The 18,997-nt window shown below is 54.8% G+C and overlaps 1 protein-coding gene across 1 annotated transcript; it reads left to right on the forward strand.

Moving 5' to 3' along the window:
* The first annotated feature begins 10,399 nt into the window (after window positions 1-10,399).
* Window positions 10,400-18,997, forward strand: KRT74 (keratin 74). Its single transcript, XM_026000042.2, has 9 exons — window positions 10,400-11,112; window positions 11,722-11,936; window positions 12,395-12,455; window positions 12,928-13,023; window positions 13,530-13,694; window positions 14,883-15,008; window positions 16,414-16,634; window positions 17,055-17,089; window positions 17,567-18,997. The coding sequence occupies exons 1-9, from the start codon at window positions 10,642-10,644 to the stop codon at window positions 17,776-17,778; spliced, it is 1,602 nt and encodes a 533-aa protein (XP_025855827.2). The 5' UTR covers window positions 10,400-10,641; the 3' UTR covers window positions 17,779-18,997.

An 18,997-nucleotide genomic window follows, 5' to 3' on the forward strand; every position in this document is an offset into this window, starting at 1 on the left:
TTTGGAAAATAAGGACTTTTTATTACTTTATTTATTACTTTATTACTTTATTACTTTATTTATATTTATATTTATATTTATTTATATTTATTTATATTTATTTATATTTATTTATATTTATTTATATTTACTTATATTTATTTATATTTATTTATTTATATTTATTTATATTTATTTATATTTATTTATATTTACTTATATTTATTTATATTTATTTATTTATATTTATTTATATTTATTTATATTTATTTATATTTATTTATTTTTATTTACTTATATTTATTTATTTATATTTATTTATTTATATTTATTTTTATTTACTTATATTTATTTACTTATATTTATTTACTTATATTTATTTATTTATATTTATTTATATTTACTTATATTTATATTTATTTATTTATTTATATTTATTTATATTTATTTATATTTATTTATTTTATTTATTTATTTTTGTTTATTTTTATTTATTTATTTATTTATTTATTTATTTATTTATATTTATTTATTTATTTATTAAAATAAGGATTTTTAAAAAATGCACCGACCACTCTGCCTCTGTGGACTGTTTCCAGCCTGCCATTTAAACTCTGTTGTAGATCCTGACCTTGCGCTGCAGCCTCCAACTGGGTTGCGGACCTCCAGCCCAGCCCCCGCTCAGTGCAGCCTGGCCAGCCCCCACAGCCCTACCTGGCGCGAGCCAGTTCCTTCGACTGTCATGTTGCTAGGGTTTCTTCTGACTGCTGGGGATTTCGTACATTTTGCTGGTTTTTGTATACTGACTCCTTGATTTGAAGCCTGAAGTCAAGGGAAGATTCTTGTCGGCAACCAAGTACCTCTCTCCCTTTAGTCCTGATTAGGTTTTTTTTTTTTTCCTGATTGCAACCCAAAGTTTACATGTCTTCTAGTCCCTATAGCTTATTTGTATTTGTGCCACTGAATGTGTAAATGTTGCATAGATAGACTTTACCATCCTGTCGATACTATATATTAAATATATATTTAATATATTCTGTATCCTAAGAGCTGTTCATTTTCTTTTTTGTTTCAAAAATCTTGAAGGGGCAGCCTGGGTGGCTTAGTAGTTTAGTGCCTGCTTTCAGCCCCGGGTGTGATCCTGGGGTCTTGGGATCGAGTCCCCATCGGGCTCCCTGCATGGAGCCTGCTTCTCCCTCTGCCTGTCTGCTTCTCTCTCTGTCTCTCTCTGTCTCTCTCTCTGTCTCTCTCGTCTCTCATGAATAAATAAATAAAATCTTAAAAGAAACCCAAAAATCTTGACATAAAGCCAGCACATATTTAGGCTCAGTATTAATGGTGAAATTTAAATGTGCACAATAAAACATGACAACTTTTAAAAAAAGGAAACCCATTCCCAGGCTGTCCCCGGGGCTCATCTCCAAGCAGGAGAGCGACCTGGGCGCCCGTACTCCGCGCACGCAGTGCCCTCTGCCAGCCGCCCCGGGTGCTGCAGCTCCGCCGCCGGGCGCTGGAGGCGACACTTGCCTGCGGTGCGGAGGGCTTGGGATGATCTGGGACAGGCCTGTGCCCCCCACCCCCACCCCCCGCCAGGCTGCCAGCTGGAGGAGATGCTGGGCGCTCCCTAGCGTGCCCAGGCTGGCCGCAGCCGCCGCACAGCCCAGGCCCTGGCTCCTCTCTGGCCTTTCCCTCACAGGGGTGGGGGACGTGCTGCTGCCACTGCCTGAACCTCCGAACCTCTATTCAGAGAACTGAGGGTCTTTGCTCTTCTTCAGCGGGCACCTGAGAATCTTGGTGCTGATCCAGAGGCCCCGGGGTGAGGCCCCCTTCCCTCAGCAATACCCTCCCCAATGACACCTGCACTGTGTGCAAATCCCTGTCCTGCTGCAAGGGGGCTCCCTCTGAGATCTCTCTCTCTCTCTCTCTCTCTCTCTCTCTCTCTCTCTGTCTCGTAGGTAATATAGGCATGGGGGCACTGGCAAGGCACAGCCACGCGGTAACAGGAAAGAAGAGATTACAGCCAAAAAGACAATCTGGGAAGGCTTCCTGGAGGGGGTAAAAGGGCCTGAACTGTTAGAGACAGGGAGCATCTTAAAGACCTTCTACATCACATTTGGCAGCTGCTCTGCGATCTCGGCTGCCCTTTGCTGGCTGCCTCCAGTCTTTCTTCCCAGCCCTCACCACTTCTATCAACGTCAGGACAATCACTTTGCTTTCGGCACCGTCCTTCAGTTGTAAACGTTCACATTCGGCACATGCTGCTGGAACCGCCAGAGACAGCGAGAGCCTCTCCTCTCCTGTAAACCGCTTTCCTTGGCCTTGCCTATCCCTGCCCCCCTGGCATGCATCCACACCACACCCCTGCAGAGACTTGGTCCCTCCTAGAGGTTTATGGCTGGGATCCTTCCTTCTTGCTTCCAATCCACCCACCCATCCACCCACCCATTCACCCAACCACTCACCCATCCACCTACCCACCCATCCACCCACTCACCCAACCATCCACCCATACCCACCCATCCACCCATCCCCCCAACCACCCAACCACCCACCCATCCACCCATACCCACCCATCCACCCATCCCCCCAACCACCCATCCACCCAACCACCCAACCACCCACCCATCCATCCATCCGTCCATCCATCCCTAGGAGGATGATCTGGGACAGGTCTGTGCCCACCCCAGGGCTGCCAGCTGGAGGAGATGCTTTCCGGGGGTCTAAAACCCTCTTGCTGAAACTCCAGGTACAGCACCAAGTTCCAGATTCAAGGACCCAGGTAGAGGGGACCTTCATGCAGGAGGTCGCCCTGTGTGTAAGGACACAGTTTACAGCTGCCACTTGAGAATTTGTTTCTTTTGCCAGTTCTCACTGTAACGTGGGCAACTCAGCCTCCCTGCTCCTTCGTCTTGTCGTTCATAAAGCGGGAACAATAAAAGCATTTACCTCGCAGGATAAGCGTGAGGATGAAGTGAGAATGTACCAAGCAAGCCCTCAACAAGCGAGCACTCCAGGTCCACACCCGAGGCAAGGCTGCCAGGCCAGCTTCCCACTGGATTCCAACCCCAGGCCAGCAGTTCTTCCCCATCTCAGGCCCCTCAGCCCTCCTAGTGCGCATCTGTATCTAGAAGGTTCTCTCCCATGGCTGCCGGTCCCTCTCAACCCCCTTCTTGGCTCTTGGTTATGACACGCGCACGCGGCCTCCCCCCTCTCTCCATGCTGCCCCGTGTTCCTTTCCCCTAAGTGGGAGGCAGCGCGCCCCGGTCTCCCGTGTTTCCTGGCTCCTGCTTCCAGACTGCTGGTGCCCTGGCGTGGGCCCCCGTCCCCCTCTCTCCGAGCCACGGGCTTATTTCCTAAGCAGGCTCGTGAACCTGCAGCTGCGTGTCACACCTGGTAGCCTGGCCGGAGAGTCTCACGTGCTTCCGTGGGGGCCTGGGACACTAGAGAGACGGGACTTGGCCCCCAGACCTCCTGCCCTAGGAGAGAAGGCTGACCGAATCTTACAAGACCCCACTTGGGCCTCAGCTGTGGCTAGAGCTCTGACCCCAACCGCAAGGCCGGATGTCACCTAAGCCCCACGGGCCTAAGCCTCTGTCCCTGGCAGGCTGGCGTCCTGGGGAGTGGTGCTCAGGGCCCCTCAGCCCGGCAGCCAGCAGGGAACTCGCCCCCTCTTCCCCGGGCTGGGGCTGGATGGAAATGCCCCTCCTGGAACAGCGGAGGGCTCAGTTCAAGCCCTGCCTTCAGCCTCGGGCTCTGGGACCCTTCCTGCACACGGTCTGTGCCTCAGGACCGCCCCCCCAGCCCTCCCCACTGACCCAATCTCTTCCAGCTTCCCTTTCCCAAAACACCTGCTTCTTATTTCTTGTATTTCTTTCTGGACGTCCCACTTTGACACTCTTCCTCCCACTTCCCACCTCGGGTGTGGTCACCTGGGCCCCTGAGTGCTTTGGTCTTGCCGGGGTTCTTCTCCCCTCCTCCTGTCCCTTTCCCAACTCCTTTCCCCAGGACCCCGCGGGCTCAGCTATGATGTGGGCACGAGGGGGATGGCCATTCCCCCCCACCTGAGGCAGGTGCCCCCTCCAGGCCCAGCCCACCACTCCAGATGGGGGTGGGGAGGGGCTTTCCCCGCCCTGTTTGGACAGGGCCGCGCCGAGCTCTCCGATGGGAGATAGAGAGCATGTCATTAGTGATGACTGGCCTAATTACAGCCCACTGCACAGCCGGCTTGTTTGCTTTGGAAATGGGCACAGGAAGAGGCGGATCAAGCACCCAACTTCACAGTCACGATCAAAAAGATTAAGGCATTTCATTTCCCCCAGCCTCTCCATTGTCTTTTGGAAAAAAAAAAAAAAAAAAAAGAAAGAAAAAGAAAAATCAAGGAATGGGGGGACAGGCAGGAAATACTTCCCAAGCTTCTTCCAGGGGGACCTGGAGTGGAGGGTCTGGGGCAAGGAGAAGGACGAAGTAGTACAGGAACAGGGGCCTGGGGTGTTTTGAGGCAAGCAAATGGAGGAAAATGTGTCCTTCCCAGAGCAAGACTGCGCTTGTCTGCACATACCTCTGTGCACTGGAGCTGAGAGGAAAGCTGCCGGGATGACTAGGTAGGCGGTGGGGTGGAGTTGTCGAGTTCAGAGCTTTTCTTTTTAAAAAGGGCAGGGGTGGGGGTGGGGGAAGAGCTCCGGAGTCCCTGATGGGCACTAAAGGGCTGGGGGAGGCGGTCTCCCAGCCACAGAAGCCTTAGGCGCCAGAGCGAAGGGAGAAAGCAGCAACGAGATTGGAGAGCTCAGTGGGACAGGGACCCCCGGGATGGGCTGGAGGCGAAAGGATCCCCAGGCTGTGAGAGTCGCCAACCAGTCTGCGGGTCCCTAAGTCAGAGGGAAGCAGGGCAGGGACAGAGTTCCAGGGGCCAGAGCCCAGAGCGGCCAGCGGCGGGAGCTGAGGGACCACCCCCCTGTCGCTTGGGCTCAGAGAGGAAGAGACCCAGGGTCTGGGAGACAGAGCTCAGCCGGCCCTGGAGACCCAAGGGAGAGCTCGTGGGGAGGCCGGGACACTCCGATGGCCTCCCCTTGGGAGGAGAGGGAGTCTGGCTCCAACTCACCTGGAGAGCGAGCCCATCCTGCAGATTCAGGCTGCCCGGAGGGCCGTGAGGGGGTGCCCAGGCCGAGGGCCTGGCGAGGGGGCAAGTGGGGCAGGTGGGGCAAGTGGAATCCAGCTGTGCACCTGGGCGGAGGGCTGCACCTGCCCCGAGGAAGGGCTGCTGGCCCACAGCCACCTGGTTCAGCTGCTCTGATGCTTTTCTCTCGAGCCCCTGCTGAGCTACATGCTGGAGGAGAGGACGCGGGGTGGCCCTCGACTCAGAGAGGGCTGCTTCGGAGGCACACCGAGGAGTGTCTCTAGAAAGTTGTATGAGGGGCCCCCGGGGGGCTCGGTGGTTGAGCACCTGCCTTCGGCCCAGGGCGTGAAACCGAGGTCCCAGGATCGAGTCCTGCATGGAGCCTGCTTCTCCCTCTGCCTGTCTCTCTCTCTCTTTCTCTGTGTCTCTCATGAATAAATAAATAAAATATTGTTTAAAATAAAACTTTAAAAAAAGTGCTATGAGACTAGCAGCGATAAGAGAACCACCATCAAGCCTCAGGTCATGGAACATCCTCTGTCGAGTTTCAGTGAACAGAGGCTGACACCCGACGTCACGCTCACTAACGTGGCACCAAGAAATGGGAGTTTTGACCACAGCGACGGCCTGTCCGGGGTTGCGCTCTGCGCGGCTCCCTGTAACAGAGCAAGCATTTAGTAAGTGAGTGTGGAATAGAAGTTAAATTGGTGTCGTCCGGCTGCCTGTGTTCTTACTAATCTGGGGGAATTCATGCCGATACTCGTGGGGGGCGGGGAGGGGGCCTCGAAGAGATGAGAGACACCAGAGAATTCTTGGGGATTGATGTTTTTACAGACTGGGGGAGGTGGAACGTCAGTGACCCCTACCAACGACCGGAGAGCTCGCTGCCCTGTGCTGTGCGACATGGAGGGTGTTAGGGCGATCACCTGTCCAGGGGTTCCAGAACTGTCCAGGTGGTAGCACCAAAGGGAACCCTCTCGGTCCCAGGCAAATGGGATAGTTGGTCTCCCTGCAAAATGGTCCTCAGCTACTCCCAGTCATCCCGTCCGGGGTGCTCTCCCTCATGTTCTGTGCCCCGTTCTTACTGCCGTGGAACTTTCTGCCTCACTCCGTCCACATCACCTGCCCCCTGCCCCCAGTCCTGCGTCTAGAGCCCCAGATTGCCGCAGGGGTCCGTGTGCCCCCCCTGGCAGGGGCATGTCCCATTTGCTGTCTGACTCGATACTCCAGGACACAGAGCACGGAGTGCCAGGGAGGGGAAGGGTGCCGGGAGGGGGTGTGGTGAGCATGGGACAAAAGCGGATGAACCTCCTTGTTTGAGCTAGCTGAATTGGGATGAGGACAGAAAAACAGCCTCCTTTCGAACTGGTTCAGACAGGTCGAGAGTCACCGAGCTCACTTTCAAAGGGAAAATCAGAGAATTCAGTTTCGAGTCCTTCTCGTTTCTAAGGTGCTGCGGTTTGTCCCCCAAGTCACCCCAACGGTAGCTCAAGGATCCCTCAAGTGTCTTCTTCTCTCTGTTAAGGACCTTTATCTACAGGATGCCGCCTCCGTGGACCGTGCCGAGAGGTCATCGGAAGGCCAGCGGACTAGAGAAAGACGGCCCTCAGCAGCCACTCAGAAATCAAGCTCACATCACTTTGGTTATGTCCATCTGGGATTATTCCAGGCCCTGCTTTGGATTTACTGCCCGGTGTGGTGTGCCCTGCAGAATGGGCCTCTCACCCTCCCCGAGTATCCGCAGCCAAGATGGCAAGAGGCTGTGGTGCTCACGGGCTCAGCTCCCTTGGGGCTTCCTGGGGGACCCGTCTCCCTGACAGTTCTCGTGCAACACAGAGCCTGGGCATTCACCCAGACTGTGAAGTTTCTCCCCTTTAGCCTCACACGATTCCGCACTGTCTACGCGGAGAAGGGAGGTGTCTCAGCCTCCTCCCCCAACTTTGTCTCATGCCCCTGTGCTCCCTGGCCCACACTCCTGGCTCCTGACCCCCACCTCAGAAATCTCCAGGTACTTTATTCTGCTTCCCTGGGGGATTCTATCAAACGTTTAAAGAGGAAACCATACCTGTTCTACTAAAGCTGTTCGGAAAGATAGAAAGAGATGGAGTACTTCCAGACTCGTTCTATGAGGCCAGCATCACCTTAATTCCAAAACCAGACAAAGACCCCACCAAAAAGGAGAATTATAGACCAATATCCCTGATGAACATGGATGCAAAAATTCTCAACAAGTTACTAGCCAATAGGGTCCAACAACACATTAAGAAAATTATTCACCATGACCAAGTGGGATTTATCCCCGGGACACAAGGCTGGTTCAACACTTGTAAAACAATCAACGTGATTCATCATATCAGCAAGAGAAAAACCAAGAACCATAGGATCCTCTCATTAGATGCAGAGAAAGCATTTGACAAAATCCAGCATCCATTCCTGGTCAAAACCCTTCAGAGTGTTGGGATAGAGGGAACTTTCCTCGACATCTTAAAAGCCATTTACGAAAAGCCCACAGCAAATATCATTCTCAATGGGGAAGCACTGGGAGCCTTTCCCCTAAGATCAGGAACAAGACAGGGACGTCCACTCTCACCACTGCTGTTCAACATAGTACTGGAAGTCCTCGCCTCAGCAATCAGACAACAAAAAGACATTAAAGGCATTCAAATTGGCAAAGAAGAAGTCAAACTCTCCCTCTTCGCCGATGACATGATACTCTACATAGAAAACCCAAAAGCCTCCACCCCAAGATTGCTAGAACTCATACAGCAATTTGACAGTGTGGCAGGATATTCTGATTTTTTTTTTTGATATTCTGATTTTTTAAAAAGATTTTATTTATTTATTTTAGAACGAGAGAAAGAGCACAAGCAGGGGGAGAGGGAGAAGCGACTCCCCGTTGAGCAAGGAAGCCTGACATGGGGCTCAATCCCAGGACCCCAGGATCATGACCTGAGCCGGAGGTAGACACTTAGCTGATTGAGCCACCTAGGTGCCCCTCTGATTTTTTTTTTTTAGATCAGAATTCCAGTAACTGCTTGTCTGAGTCACTCGTGATCCAATGCAAGCATGTGGAGTGAAAACAAGTGCAACAACAAAACGACTTTCACATGCTTATACCTTGTGTCCTCCGCTCCAATGGCAATTTCTTAGAGGATGAGGAGAGTGTCTTGGGCGTTTCTCTCTCACTGTCTGGCACAGAGCAGTACACACAGTAGGTGCTCAATTTTATAGCTATTGAATGACCGGTCTCTTCAGGCCTTGGGACACCCATTAGTCTAATGAACCCAAAGACTAGGGTGTGGAGCGAGCGTGGTGACTGATTAGAAGGTAGCCAACTCAGCGAAGGTTGGGACAGCTGGAGGTCCCACGGGGTAGGCAGAGGCAATCCCCTAACATCAGCTAGGAGGGGCACCTGTGCGTGGGCCGTGATGATGGCACCTGCCGGGAATCCCCCTCTGCCTCCTCCTCTTCCTCCTGTGTCACACCCACCATCACAACGGCATCGTCGCCATCACTGCCCCTCTTACAACCCAGTCCCCAGCACGAAAAGTCTGCGTCTTGGCTTCTAGCTGTCACCCTATCCCGTACCGTGCTGGTTAGGAACATGACCTTGAAACCAGATGCCCTCGAATTCCAGTCCCAGCTCCGATGTACTGGCTGACGGAGCCTGGGCAAGTTCTTTCACATCTCTAAGCCTCCGGTTCTTCACCTGTCAAGCGCACAAACGTCAGGGCTAAAACAGAAATCCTCCTAGTCCTCAGCACAATGCCCGGCGCATGCCATGTGAACAACTGATGGGAACTCTTCTTGTTGTCACTGTCACTATTACTCCAGTGGGTGCTCTCGCTGCCACCATCACTGCTACTCCGAGTAGTAAGTGCATCAGTCCCCACTGCCTGGAGCAGGTGCTCTGAAGCAGCCCTTGCCATGAGTGCTGGTGGGGGTACAAGCCCAGGTTCTGGGGGGGTCCTCAAAACCCCAATCAAAATGAGCCTGTTTCCCCAGCCTATCCCCCAAAACCGTCATTCACAACACTCTTCCGTCAGTCTGGGGCTTTGGCCCCAGATTAAGTTGTTTATGTAGATTCCTCTCTCTGGTGCACAGCCTCCTTGGTGGCTGCGGCCATATGTTGGTCAAGGGACTTACCCCCTTTATTGCCATTCACACAGTAGCACTTGCAGCCTGGCTGGGAAAACCATAAGAAACCACTTATGTGATGCCCTCCCACGCCCTCGCTGGGGCTAGGCGCCGCCAGGGAGCTGAGGAGACAGGGTTCCTAGGAGGAGCTCCCGCTGCTGCCTGCCGGGCTTTGGGGACAACACCACGTGGGGGGAAGACCCTCTGTGGGGCATTCCAGGCTCCATCCCACTGGCCCCCCTCCTCATCTCCACCCACCCTTCCCAGCAGCGGGAGCTCTGGTCTACTACTCTCTGGCTGATGCAAATGGGGGGAAGCTGCCCAGCTTACTTATAGGAAGCGGTCGGAGTCCACCAGATGGACTAGGGTAGCCACCAGATGCTTGTTTTTGAAGGAATTTTGGGGCATTTCACCCGGCCAGGACTACCTCAGCTGATAAACGGCTGCTCTCTCCTGTCCCCGAATTGAGTGGCTTCCTGAAGAGACCTGGAAGCTGGCAAACCAGCCCACCCTGCACCCAGGAGTGAAACGCAGGGACTCCCATGGTTTGGGCCCTGGGCATGGAAGGCTTCCCTCAGGGAGCACAAGGCCCAGGGAGACGTTCTCCCCAAGGAGAGAACAACTAGTGTCTGAGCACCTATTTGGGGCAGACAACGAGGCCTGGGAGCAAAAACACGGCTGCAGGAACTGCCAGCTGCCTGGAAAGGCACCGTCAAGTCACCACCACCCAGGCCTTGTGCATGGAAAGGCCCGATAATACCTACGCTGAGGGCCATGCAGACGCTGTGAGGCCATTTCCTCTATCGTCCTGGGGTCCGTTCCATTGCTGGACAGCTGGGGTCTTTAGAGACCCAAAGAGGGACCCCTGAGGACTCTGTCTTGGATCTAGATCTTTGAAGGCAAAACCTCCTGTTCTTTCCAAGTCTCCCCTCCTCTTTCATGAGCACTTCAGCTCCTCCATGAGACCAGATACCGGGAGATGGGTTCTCTCAGGAGGGAAATTTTGGGTTTTCAATGGCCCTTTCTGGATAAAACCAGACGTTTCCTCTGCTCCTTGCTGATAGATAAGGAAGAAGGAGGCAGCCCTGGAAAAATAAAGCAAGGAGATCTCTGGCGGGGATAAGTCTCCAGGTCCCTAATTAAGAGCACAGATAATGCCCGATCGGGCCACTCCAGTCTGCAAAGGCAGCATATTCCGCGGCTTCCAGAAACGCTTTGTTGCCGCACCGGCTGGGAGATCTCTGCGCGACCATTGCCAGTGGCCCCGGGGCCTTCAACACAAGGCAGGGCGACCGTGCAGAGACGCCCCTTTCCGGTGTCCTGGGCTCGATCGGATAAAAGGAGGCAGCGGCGGGGCGCTGCGCAGGGCGTGCTCTGTCCGTGGCGCCCGTGTCCTCCAGCTCTCTCCCACCATGAGTCGGCAGCTGCGCGTCAAGGCTGCAGGTGACACGGGTGGCTTCAGCGGGCGCTCGGCAGTGGTGCTCAGGAAGGCTGCGGGCGCTGCGGCTTCTTACCGCGCAGCTGGCAAAGGGCCTGGGGCCGGCTTCGGCTCTCAGAGCCTCTACAGTCTCGGAGGGAATCGGCGTAGTTCCCTCGGCGGGGCTGCTGGTGGCGTTCGGACCGCGGGCTCCAGCTTTGGGCCTGGCCCCGGGTATGGACGCGGCCGGGCCACTGGCTTTGCGGGCAGCATGTTTGGCAGCGTGGCCCTGGGGCCCGTGTGCCCGTCCGCGTGCCCGCCTGGGGGCATCCATCGGGTCACCGTCAACAGGAGCCTCCTGGCCCCCCTCAACGTGGAGCTGGACCCCGAGATCCAGAGAGTGCGCACCCAGGAGCGGGAGCAGATCAAAGCTCTGAATAACAAGTTTGCCTCCTTCATCGACAAGGTGGGTCTCAAGGGAGGAGGATGAGACGCTCGGTGGGATGCGAGCTGTTCCCTGCTGCCTGGGAGCGGTCAGGACGCTGTGGCTGGAAAGGTGGCAGCTGGGCCTCAGGAAGGGCTCCCCTGATTGGAACATGCTGTAAGCCGGGCAGCCCAAAGGGATAAAGGAACGTGTCGCTTCCTCGGGGGACTTTGGAAAGGGTGGAAAGTTGGGTACAGGGTAGCCCCATCTTGAGACAGAGGTGCTGGGTTTCTGGAGGACGGCCGGGTGACCTCTAGCTCTTTAAAGAAGACGAAGAGCTGGTAGAATCGGCAGTATCGGGAGAGGAGGGCTCAGGGTACAGAAGGAGCCCTTGGCCGAGCCTTCAGGGGCAGCATCTCCTGGGCGCCGAGTCAGGCAACGGAAGAAAGCCTTTCTTCTTCCGTGGGATTTCCTTCTTCCGTGAGTTTTCAGGGATTGTTTTTTTCCAGAAGGTTAGGGGGTGAGCACTTGTAAAAGGTCCAGTGTGCATGGAAGTCCAGCACTTGAGACAAATGACTTTAGAAAAATCGATATAACCTGAGAGTCAATAGTCGGTGTCCACGGACACGACCACCTCCATTGTGGTCCCAGGTGCGGTTCCTGGAGCAGCAGAACCAGGTGCTGGAGACCAAGTGGGAGCTGCTGCAGCAGCTGGATCTGAACAACTGCAGGAAGAACCTGGAGCCCATCCTCGAGGGATACATCGGCAACCTGCGGAAGCAGCTGGAGACGCTGTCCGGGGACAGGGTGCGGCTGGACTCGGAGCTGAGGAGCGTGCGGGACGTGGTGGAGGACTACAAGAAGAGGTGAGCGGGGGCCCCCCTCAAGCTCGCGAGTCCTGTTCCCAGAGGCTCCCGGGGAAACCCAATCTCTGTGCCACTTTTTAGGGGGGGAGGGAGCAAGCACCAGGACCAGGGGCTCACACCTCTCCCCTGGTTGTGGGGGAACCGGCTGCCCTGTTTGATGAGAACTTCCTAGCTGGTTGGGAGGAAGGAGTTCCACGCTCACTCATCTACTGACTGGTTCACTAGCCAGTCTGGGGAACCTAAGAGGCACCTGGATACTTTCCTAGGATCCAGTGAGTGGAATATAAATGAGGTATTTCAGCGGCATAGGCCTGCCACCCCCGGCCTGTACAGTGCTCCCTTCTCGGAGATCCTGCGGGGACTGTGCCTCCAAGCACTTACTTGCCTGGCCAGTGGGAACAGGAGGTTCCTTGGCCCAGGGGACTGAGGCCCCTGCTATCTCCTCTCCTTGCCCACAGGTATGAGGTGGAGATTAATCGTCGCACGGCAGCAGAGAACGAGTTTGTGGTGCTCAAGAAGGTAAGGGAGAGAAGAGCCTGTGCTCTCTTTGCTTCCCTATGCTAACTGCCTCCACTCAGGCCTCCAGCCCAGGCGCCCTGGGGAGGAGCTGCTGCGTGAGTGGGGATGGAGTCGTTACTCTGGCCTCTTGCAAGCCGAAGAGGCAGGATACACACCCAGGCAAAGGACAGAGACAGACAGGAGACAATTCTGGTCTGGGAAAAGGGAAACTCCGGTCCAGCTTGGCCCTCCTGTGTGGCTCGGGGAAGCTCGTTCTACCTTCCTGGGCTTTGTTTCCGCCAGTGTAACCAGAGCAACGTTCCCCTTTCTCTATCTTCAGAGTCTGCGAGTATAAGACAAAGCAATATTGAGTAATTTAATTCATCCCTATGCTTCCCTTTGCAGGCAAATCAGATGGCTCTGGGACCAGGGACAGGGAAAGCTCATGAGATGAGGGTTGCATTGACTGAATGTTCTGGGTTCCTCTCGGCAGGATGCAGATGCAGCCTATACGGTCAAGGTGGAGCTCCAGGCCAGAGTAGACTCTCTGGACAAAGACCTCAAGTTCCTCAAGTGTTTGTATGATGCGGTGAGGATGCTCCTGCCTTTACCCCACCCCACCTCTTTCCAGCTGAGGGCTTCACTTGGCCCTCCTGGGGGAGTTGCCAATAAGAGCGATTTAGGATAAACAGAATGAAGGATTTTTGTTTGTTTGTTTGTTTGTTTTTGTTTTTTTAGGATGTTTTGATAGAAAGGTACAAAACTGTGCTGGGAGGCCATGGAAATATAGGGTTTTGGTCCCCAGAGGCCATATACACAAGAGACAATCCCACCTGGGCTATAAAAGCGATCTTGTGTAAAAATGACCCCAGGAAGTCCTACTCAAGCACAGCTTCTTGACTCTGTGAATTATAGAAAATGCCTCCCACTGTCCCCTGCCCATGTGGGGTTCGTCCTGATGCTGTGAGCCTTCTCCCTTGGCTCCAGCATTCAGACCTGGAGCTGGCACTTCTTCCCACCACGTCAGCCCAGGAGACGAATAGGCAGCAAAGGGAGGCTGGAGGACCCTGACTCTGTCCTCCCCTCCCAACTCAGGAAATAGCCCAGATTCAGACTCATGCCAGCGAAACCTCCGTCATCCTGTCCATGGATAACAACCGGGACCTGGACCTGGACAGCATCATCACCAAGATCCGAGCTCAGTACGAGGAGATCGCCCTGAAGAGCAAGGCCGAGGCCGAGGCGCTGTACCAGAGCAAGGTGGGCCCTCCGGGGGGGGGGGGGGGGGTCTCTGTCCTCTATCAGCCTCTCCTTCCCTGGGAAGGGACACCTCCACCAGCGAATGCAAGGGCCGCCTTCGTAGATGTGCCGAATGAAAGAATGGTTATAAGAGGTGCTGTAACGATACCTACTCCAAAGGCATTCTCAGTAGAGACTTATCATGATAAAATATAAAACTGACCTGGGTGGGCACATTTAAGAGAAAGGGACACGTAATCCTCTAATGGAGGAAAGAAGAGAAGCGTTGCTGCTGTAGATCAGATGCGTTTCCAGGGACTAGGGCATGTCACCATGGGGCAGAGGGAGAGAGAATAACAAATCTGCAGGAGAGCAGCAGTGGGAGGCCCAGGGTGGGGGCACGGAGCGAAGAGGAAGCCATGAGCTCCTTTCTGATCAGTGTGGGAAGACTTCCCAGAGGAGGAAGCGGGAGTCTAGGTGCCTTCTGGGGAATGGGAGTTATGTTTGGAGAAGACCCTTTACTTGAGCACCCTCCAGGGCTTTACACCTGCCCTGCTCGGTCACTCCTTTCCACATTTGTTCAATCCCACCGATAGCAAAGATCACGGGTTCCTCATTCCCTGTCCGTGGATACATCATCCTCTCTTCTCTGGAGGACTGGGCAAGGGAAGAGGGGAAGATACGGGCTGTAAGCCCTGAGCCAATAATCCTACCACCCCCAGGGTACACACTGTCCTCGGCTTCCCGGCCTCCCACTTGTCGCTGCAGGAGAACGAGTGTTCTGTGAGGGCAGGGATGTCACCTATCCTGCTCACCCCTGCATACCTAGCACCTGGAGGAGAGCCTGGTCTTTAGCAGAGGGCCCTATAAAGAGGTGCTAAATGAGTGGGGAGCACTTCTTACACTTCAGAGGTGCTTAATAAATGTAACCTGCACCGTTCTTCCATCCAGCTAGGGAAGGATCGCAGGCAGGGCCATGAGAAAGGATGGGTCCAGCACACAGGTCCCGCTTAGAGAACTGGGTGGATCTTGGTCAGAACCACCACCACACCACCCAGGTCCCAGATCCGCCATGTCCTATTCTGGAGCCACCTCCTCTGGTTGACCCCAGCCATGGACTTGTATGCTCAGGACCCTTCCCCTTCTTTGTATCGGGAGTAGGGGGTGTGGTCCTGTCTCATAACCAACTTTCTATCTCCGGGAAACCAGATCCAAGAGCTGCAGCTGGCAGCAGGCCGGCACGGTGATGACCTCAAACACACCAAGAACGAGATGTCGGAGCTGAACCGGCTCATCCAGAGGATCCGGTGTGAGATTGCGAATGTAAAGAAGCAGGTGGGCAGCAACCTCACGCGTCAAGGTCTTTGCAAGGTTCAATTTCATCCTCTGCGGTGGAGAAACTGGAGCCCCCCCTTGAGTACAAAGCGAATCTTCCGATTGGGCCCGGCGGCCCGGCAGCCATCCACTCCCCCTCTTTCCCACCTGCCCCTGTCCCCGTGGTCAGAGCCGCGCTCTGTCGGAGCTGGGAAGGACCTTGAGCTTACTTCATCTGACTCCCAGGCTGCAGATAAGGAAGATGGACAGATAAGGAGAGGGGAAGGGACTTGCCCGGAGTCCCCGCTGGTTATTAACAGAGTCAGGATAGAAATCAGGTTTCTTCCTTCTTTTCCTCCCTCTTTCTCAAACCTTTTCTGTATGCGGCAAACTGCTCTACTTCCCTTCAGACGCGCCCTCTGACGGCAGGTCCCATGCCTCCTCCTCCTCCCGCTAGACAGGCAACACACATGGGGTACGTGGGGAATGTGTCCTGGGCCCCTCCGTGGCCACGCTAAGTTCCTGCTCTCAAGGTGGGACATCATCCTAGTGACCCAGGGAGGACAACAGCAGATGAAGCCCTCTTGAGTGTCCCTGCCCTGTACCATGGTACCATGTCCACTTCGGTGCGGGGAATAATCCTGCCTTACCTGAAAGCAGTGACACTATGTCATTGGGGAGGTGATGTTAAGGGACTGGGGAAGCCTTCCTGTGTCCTCCCCCAAAGAACCAGGTCAACTCTACCGGTGATAGAACACCAGAGTGAAAGATCAGAGCCCACTCTCTTCCCTACGTGCCTACGACCTCCACATCGGGTATGTGGGGAGCACGGAGCTTTCCTCTCCATTAGTACAAGGCATCACAGTGCTGCCAGATGCTTGTCAGAGCCCAGTTACGGAGAGTGAGGGATGAAGTCAAGCTTTTAACCTCCCGCTCTAAGGGAAGCCTTCCTCACCCAATTCAAGCTGACAAGGGGAGCATTTAGCCAGACCCTCCCTGCAGAATGCTGGAATGATCCAGAAATGCTCACTCTTGGTGCTAACAGGTAGCAAGGGTCCCCACTGGGAGCTGTCCTGACGGCAGTGGGGCCTTAGAGGCATCCTGGCTGGGGTCTCAGCATGATTCTCCCGGACGTGGCATCCTTTGAACCTAGAGCTGTTGGTGGCCTCCAACCACAGGGACTGGACAACTTGGCAAACACCAGCGTTTCTTCCTATATTCATGAAATGCAACTGCATCAACAGCTTCTCATAGAATATTCATCCGCAATGGAAAATAGAGGAGGCCCAACTCTCCTGCTGCCTCTGCAGCTTTACTCGCTGCCGTCTTGGGCCTCATCCGTGAAGGGAGGGGGTTGTGCCACCCAACTCAGAACACCTAAGAGCTAGTTTGCATTCCGACGATCACCCTGTTCTTTGGCTTTCAGTGTGTCAACCTGGAGACGGCCATCGCCGACGCCGAGCAGCGGGGCGACTGTGCCCTGAAGGACGCCCGGGCCAAGCTGGACGAGCTGGAGGCCGCCCTGCACCAGGCCAAGGAGGAGCTGGCCCGGATGCTGCGCGAGTACCAGGAGCTCCTGAGCCTGAAGCTGGCCCTGGACATGGAGATCGCCACGTACCGCAAGCTGCTGGAGGGCGAGGAGTGCAGGTGGGGGCGGGGGCGGAGGGGACCGCTGGGGAGAAGGGGCTGTGGATGGCTCCCTGCTTGGCTAGGGACATTTGGGAAGTGGAAGACCAAAGACCTGAGCACAAGGAGGTGGTTGGCCTGGGGAGCTCAGCTGCTGCTCCCTGTGAGGGGAGGTCAAACCTGAAGATGGTGCTGCGAAGAGTAAGTGGGGTCGGACAGTCAGGATTGCATCACTGGCCTTGACTCGTACTCGCTGGGCTCCCGGCAGGTCCCTGCACCTCTACTCCCTCACCTGCAAAATAGGATTATAATTTCCATCTCACAGAGTGTTTTCAGGATGAGTTAAAATACCATACGTGGCAAAGCAGGTGCCCATCAGGGTTTAGCTGAGTGTACATCCTCTGCTGAGGTTCTATCCTTCTCTAACTTTCTGTCTTCTAGGATGTCTGGTGAGAATCCGTCCTCTGTGAGCATCTGTAAGTACCCCTGAGGGACGCATCAGGTGCGAATTCTGGCTGGTTGGGAAAGCCGGGGCCCTGGGATAGGCCGATGCCACCTCCACTCATGCTCTCCCCCAATCTGGAAGTTTCTGTTTCTGTCTTCTGAGACTTCCCTGGCTTCAACGGAAACCTGTTTCCCTTTGTCCCATGGGAACCGTGGCTGAAGTCATGCCCACCCCATGCCCTCCTTGCCTCTCCCCGGACGTTGTCATCGAGAGAGGGTTGCAAATGTGCACGCGGGGGCCAAGCAGCCCGAGAATCTCCAGGAAGGCAGAGACCGCGTCTGTGCCGTGTGGTCCTCACCTCACTCAGAGCCTGGCTCGTCGCAGGCTGCTCACTCATCTCGGTGGTGTTTCCCGGCCGCCGGGGGCTGCTGGGGACAGGGCGGGGGTGGCTCCTTTGCTGACTGACCCTTGCTGCCCTTCTTCTCTGCTCTTGGCCCTTCCTCCTCAGCCGTCATCAGCAGCGGTGGAAGCAGCTACTACCGCCCCGACCCTTCCATCGGTGCCGACGCCGGGGCTGGCAGCGTGGCAGGCGGCTCCGGCAGCGCTTGGGCCAGGCAGACCAGGGCCAAAGGGGCACGAGTGGGAGACCTCAAGGACCCCCAGGACCTCAAGGGCAAGAGCGCACCTGCCAGCACCCCAGCCAGGAAAGCCGCCCGATAAGCCCCGAGGACCCACTGCCCCCAGCACCTGGGAGAAGGGATGCCCTTGCTGCCACCCACCCTGGCGTTGTCTGCTGTCCCCCACCCCAACCCCGGAGCCCTGGGACTGTCTGTAGTGCACTCAGCCACCATGCCGTGGCTCACCTCACTGTCCAGCTCGGACTGGCCCTATCGCCTCTCTGTCTCCTCAGGTCCCATGTGGACCCTGTGACTTCTCGTTTTCCCTACTGCCTTCAGTTGGCAGGAGGCTTTGAGACCCAGGCTATAATGAGTCTCGGGGCCCCGGGAAGCTATGGTCCTCCCCAGAAGGAGAGGCGAAGAGGGAGAGGAGAGGGAGGGGAGGAGGAATAGTCTTGCCCTGCACTTAGGCCAAGCCAGCAGCTCCGTGGGGGGTGGGGGGGGTCCCACCTCCGGCTTCAGGGGTCAGCCTTGGAGATGTGCGCCCAGGAGGCAACTGGTCAGCCAGGCTTTGCCTGTCCCCTCAGAAAGGACTTTGCAAAACAACACCCTTATTTAAGCAGAAAAAGGGCATACTCTCAGGCCACCAGCTGTACCCATCTTCACAAAGCCAAGTGACAGGGAACTGGGGGCTTTCCTGCCACCTTGCGTCACCTGCCCACTCCTCTATTACTGGTAAGAGCTACTACCGTAGGTTAAGCAGCTGTGACGTGCCAGGCTCCCTGCATGTGTTGTCCCTCCTGCTTACCCAGTCTGCAGGGTGGCTGCAACCAGCATCCTCAGGACACCGGAGAAGCCCCAGCCTCTGAAAGTCATGCCCACCCCATGTCCTCCTTGCCTCTCCCCGGACATTGTCATTGAGAGAGAGGGTTGCAAATGTGCACTCGGGGGCCAAGCAGCCCAAGAATCTCCAGGAAGTCACCCACCAAGTGCCAGGGCCCAGAGTTGAGCCCAAGTCTGGCTGACTCCAGGGCCTGTATTCTTCCCGCGGCACATCGCTGCCTCTGTAACAAAGGGAATTCGTTCAAACTCACGATTATTTTGATGAGGGCAGCGGGACTATGTTGCCTTTCTGTCACTTCCTGTTGCTGTGAGCTGTGTTCAGTGAGGGGAGCTTGATCTATCTCTGGCGGCGCCGCTCGGCCCAGAAATCACGGCTCTTGATGTAAATATTCCTAAGAATGGCAACACCCAGTCCCTCCTTTGCTTGTGTTAAGGACTCTGGATTTCTGCTGTATATTCAATAAACTGCCCTTTGGTGA

The sequence above is a fragment of the Vulpes vulpes genome, chromosome 8 (assembly GCF_048418805.1).
Source record: "Vulpes vulpes isolate BD-2025 chromosome 8, VulVul3, whole genome shotgun sequence".
Taxonomy (NCBI): domain Eukaryota; kingdom Metazoa; phylum Chordata; class Mammalia; order Carnivora; family Canidae; genus Vulpes; species Vulpes vulpes.

Coding starts and splice junctions, on each gene's coding strand:
- KRT74 (XM_026000042.2), top strand. CDS start 10,642: ATGAGTCGGCAGCTGCGCGTCAAGGCTGCAGGTGACACGGGTGGCTTC. Junction 11,937..12,394: donor GTGGAGGACTACAAGAAGAG/GTGAGCGGGGGC, acceptor CCTTGCCCACAG/GTATGAGGTGGAGATTAATC. Junction 12,456..12,927: donor AGTTTGTGGTGCTCAAGAAG/GTAAGGGAGAGA, acceptor TCCTCTCGGCAG/GATGCAGATGCAGCCTATAC.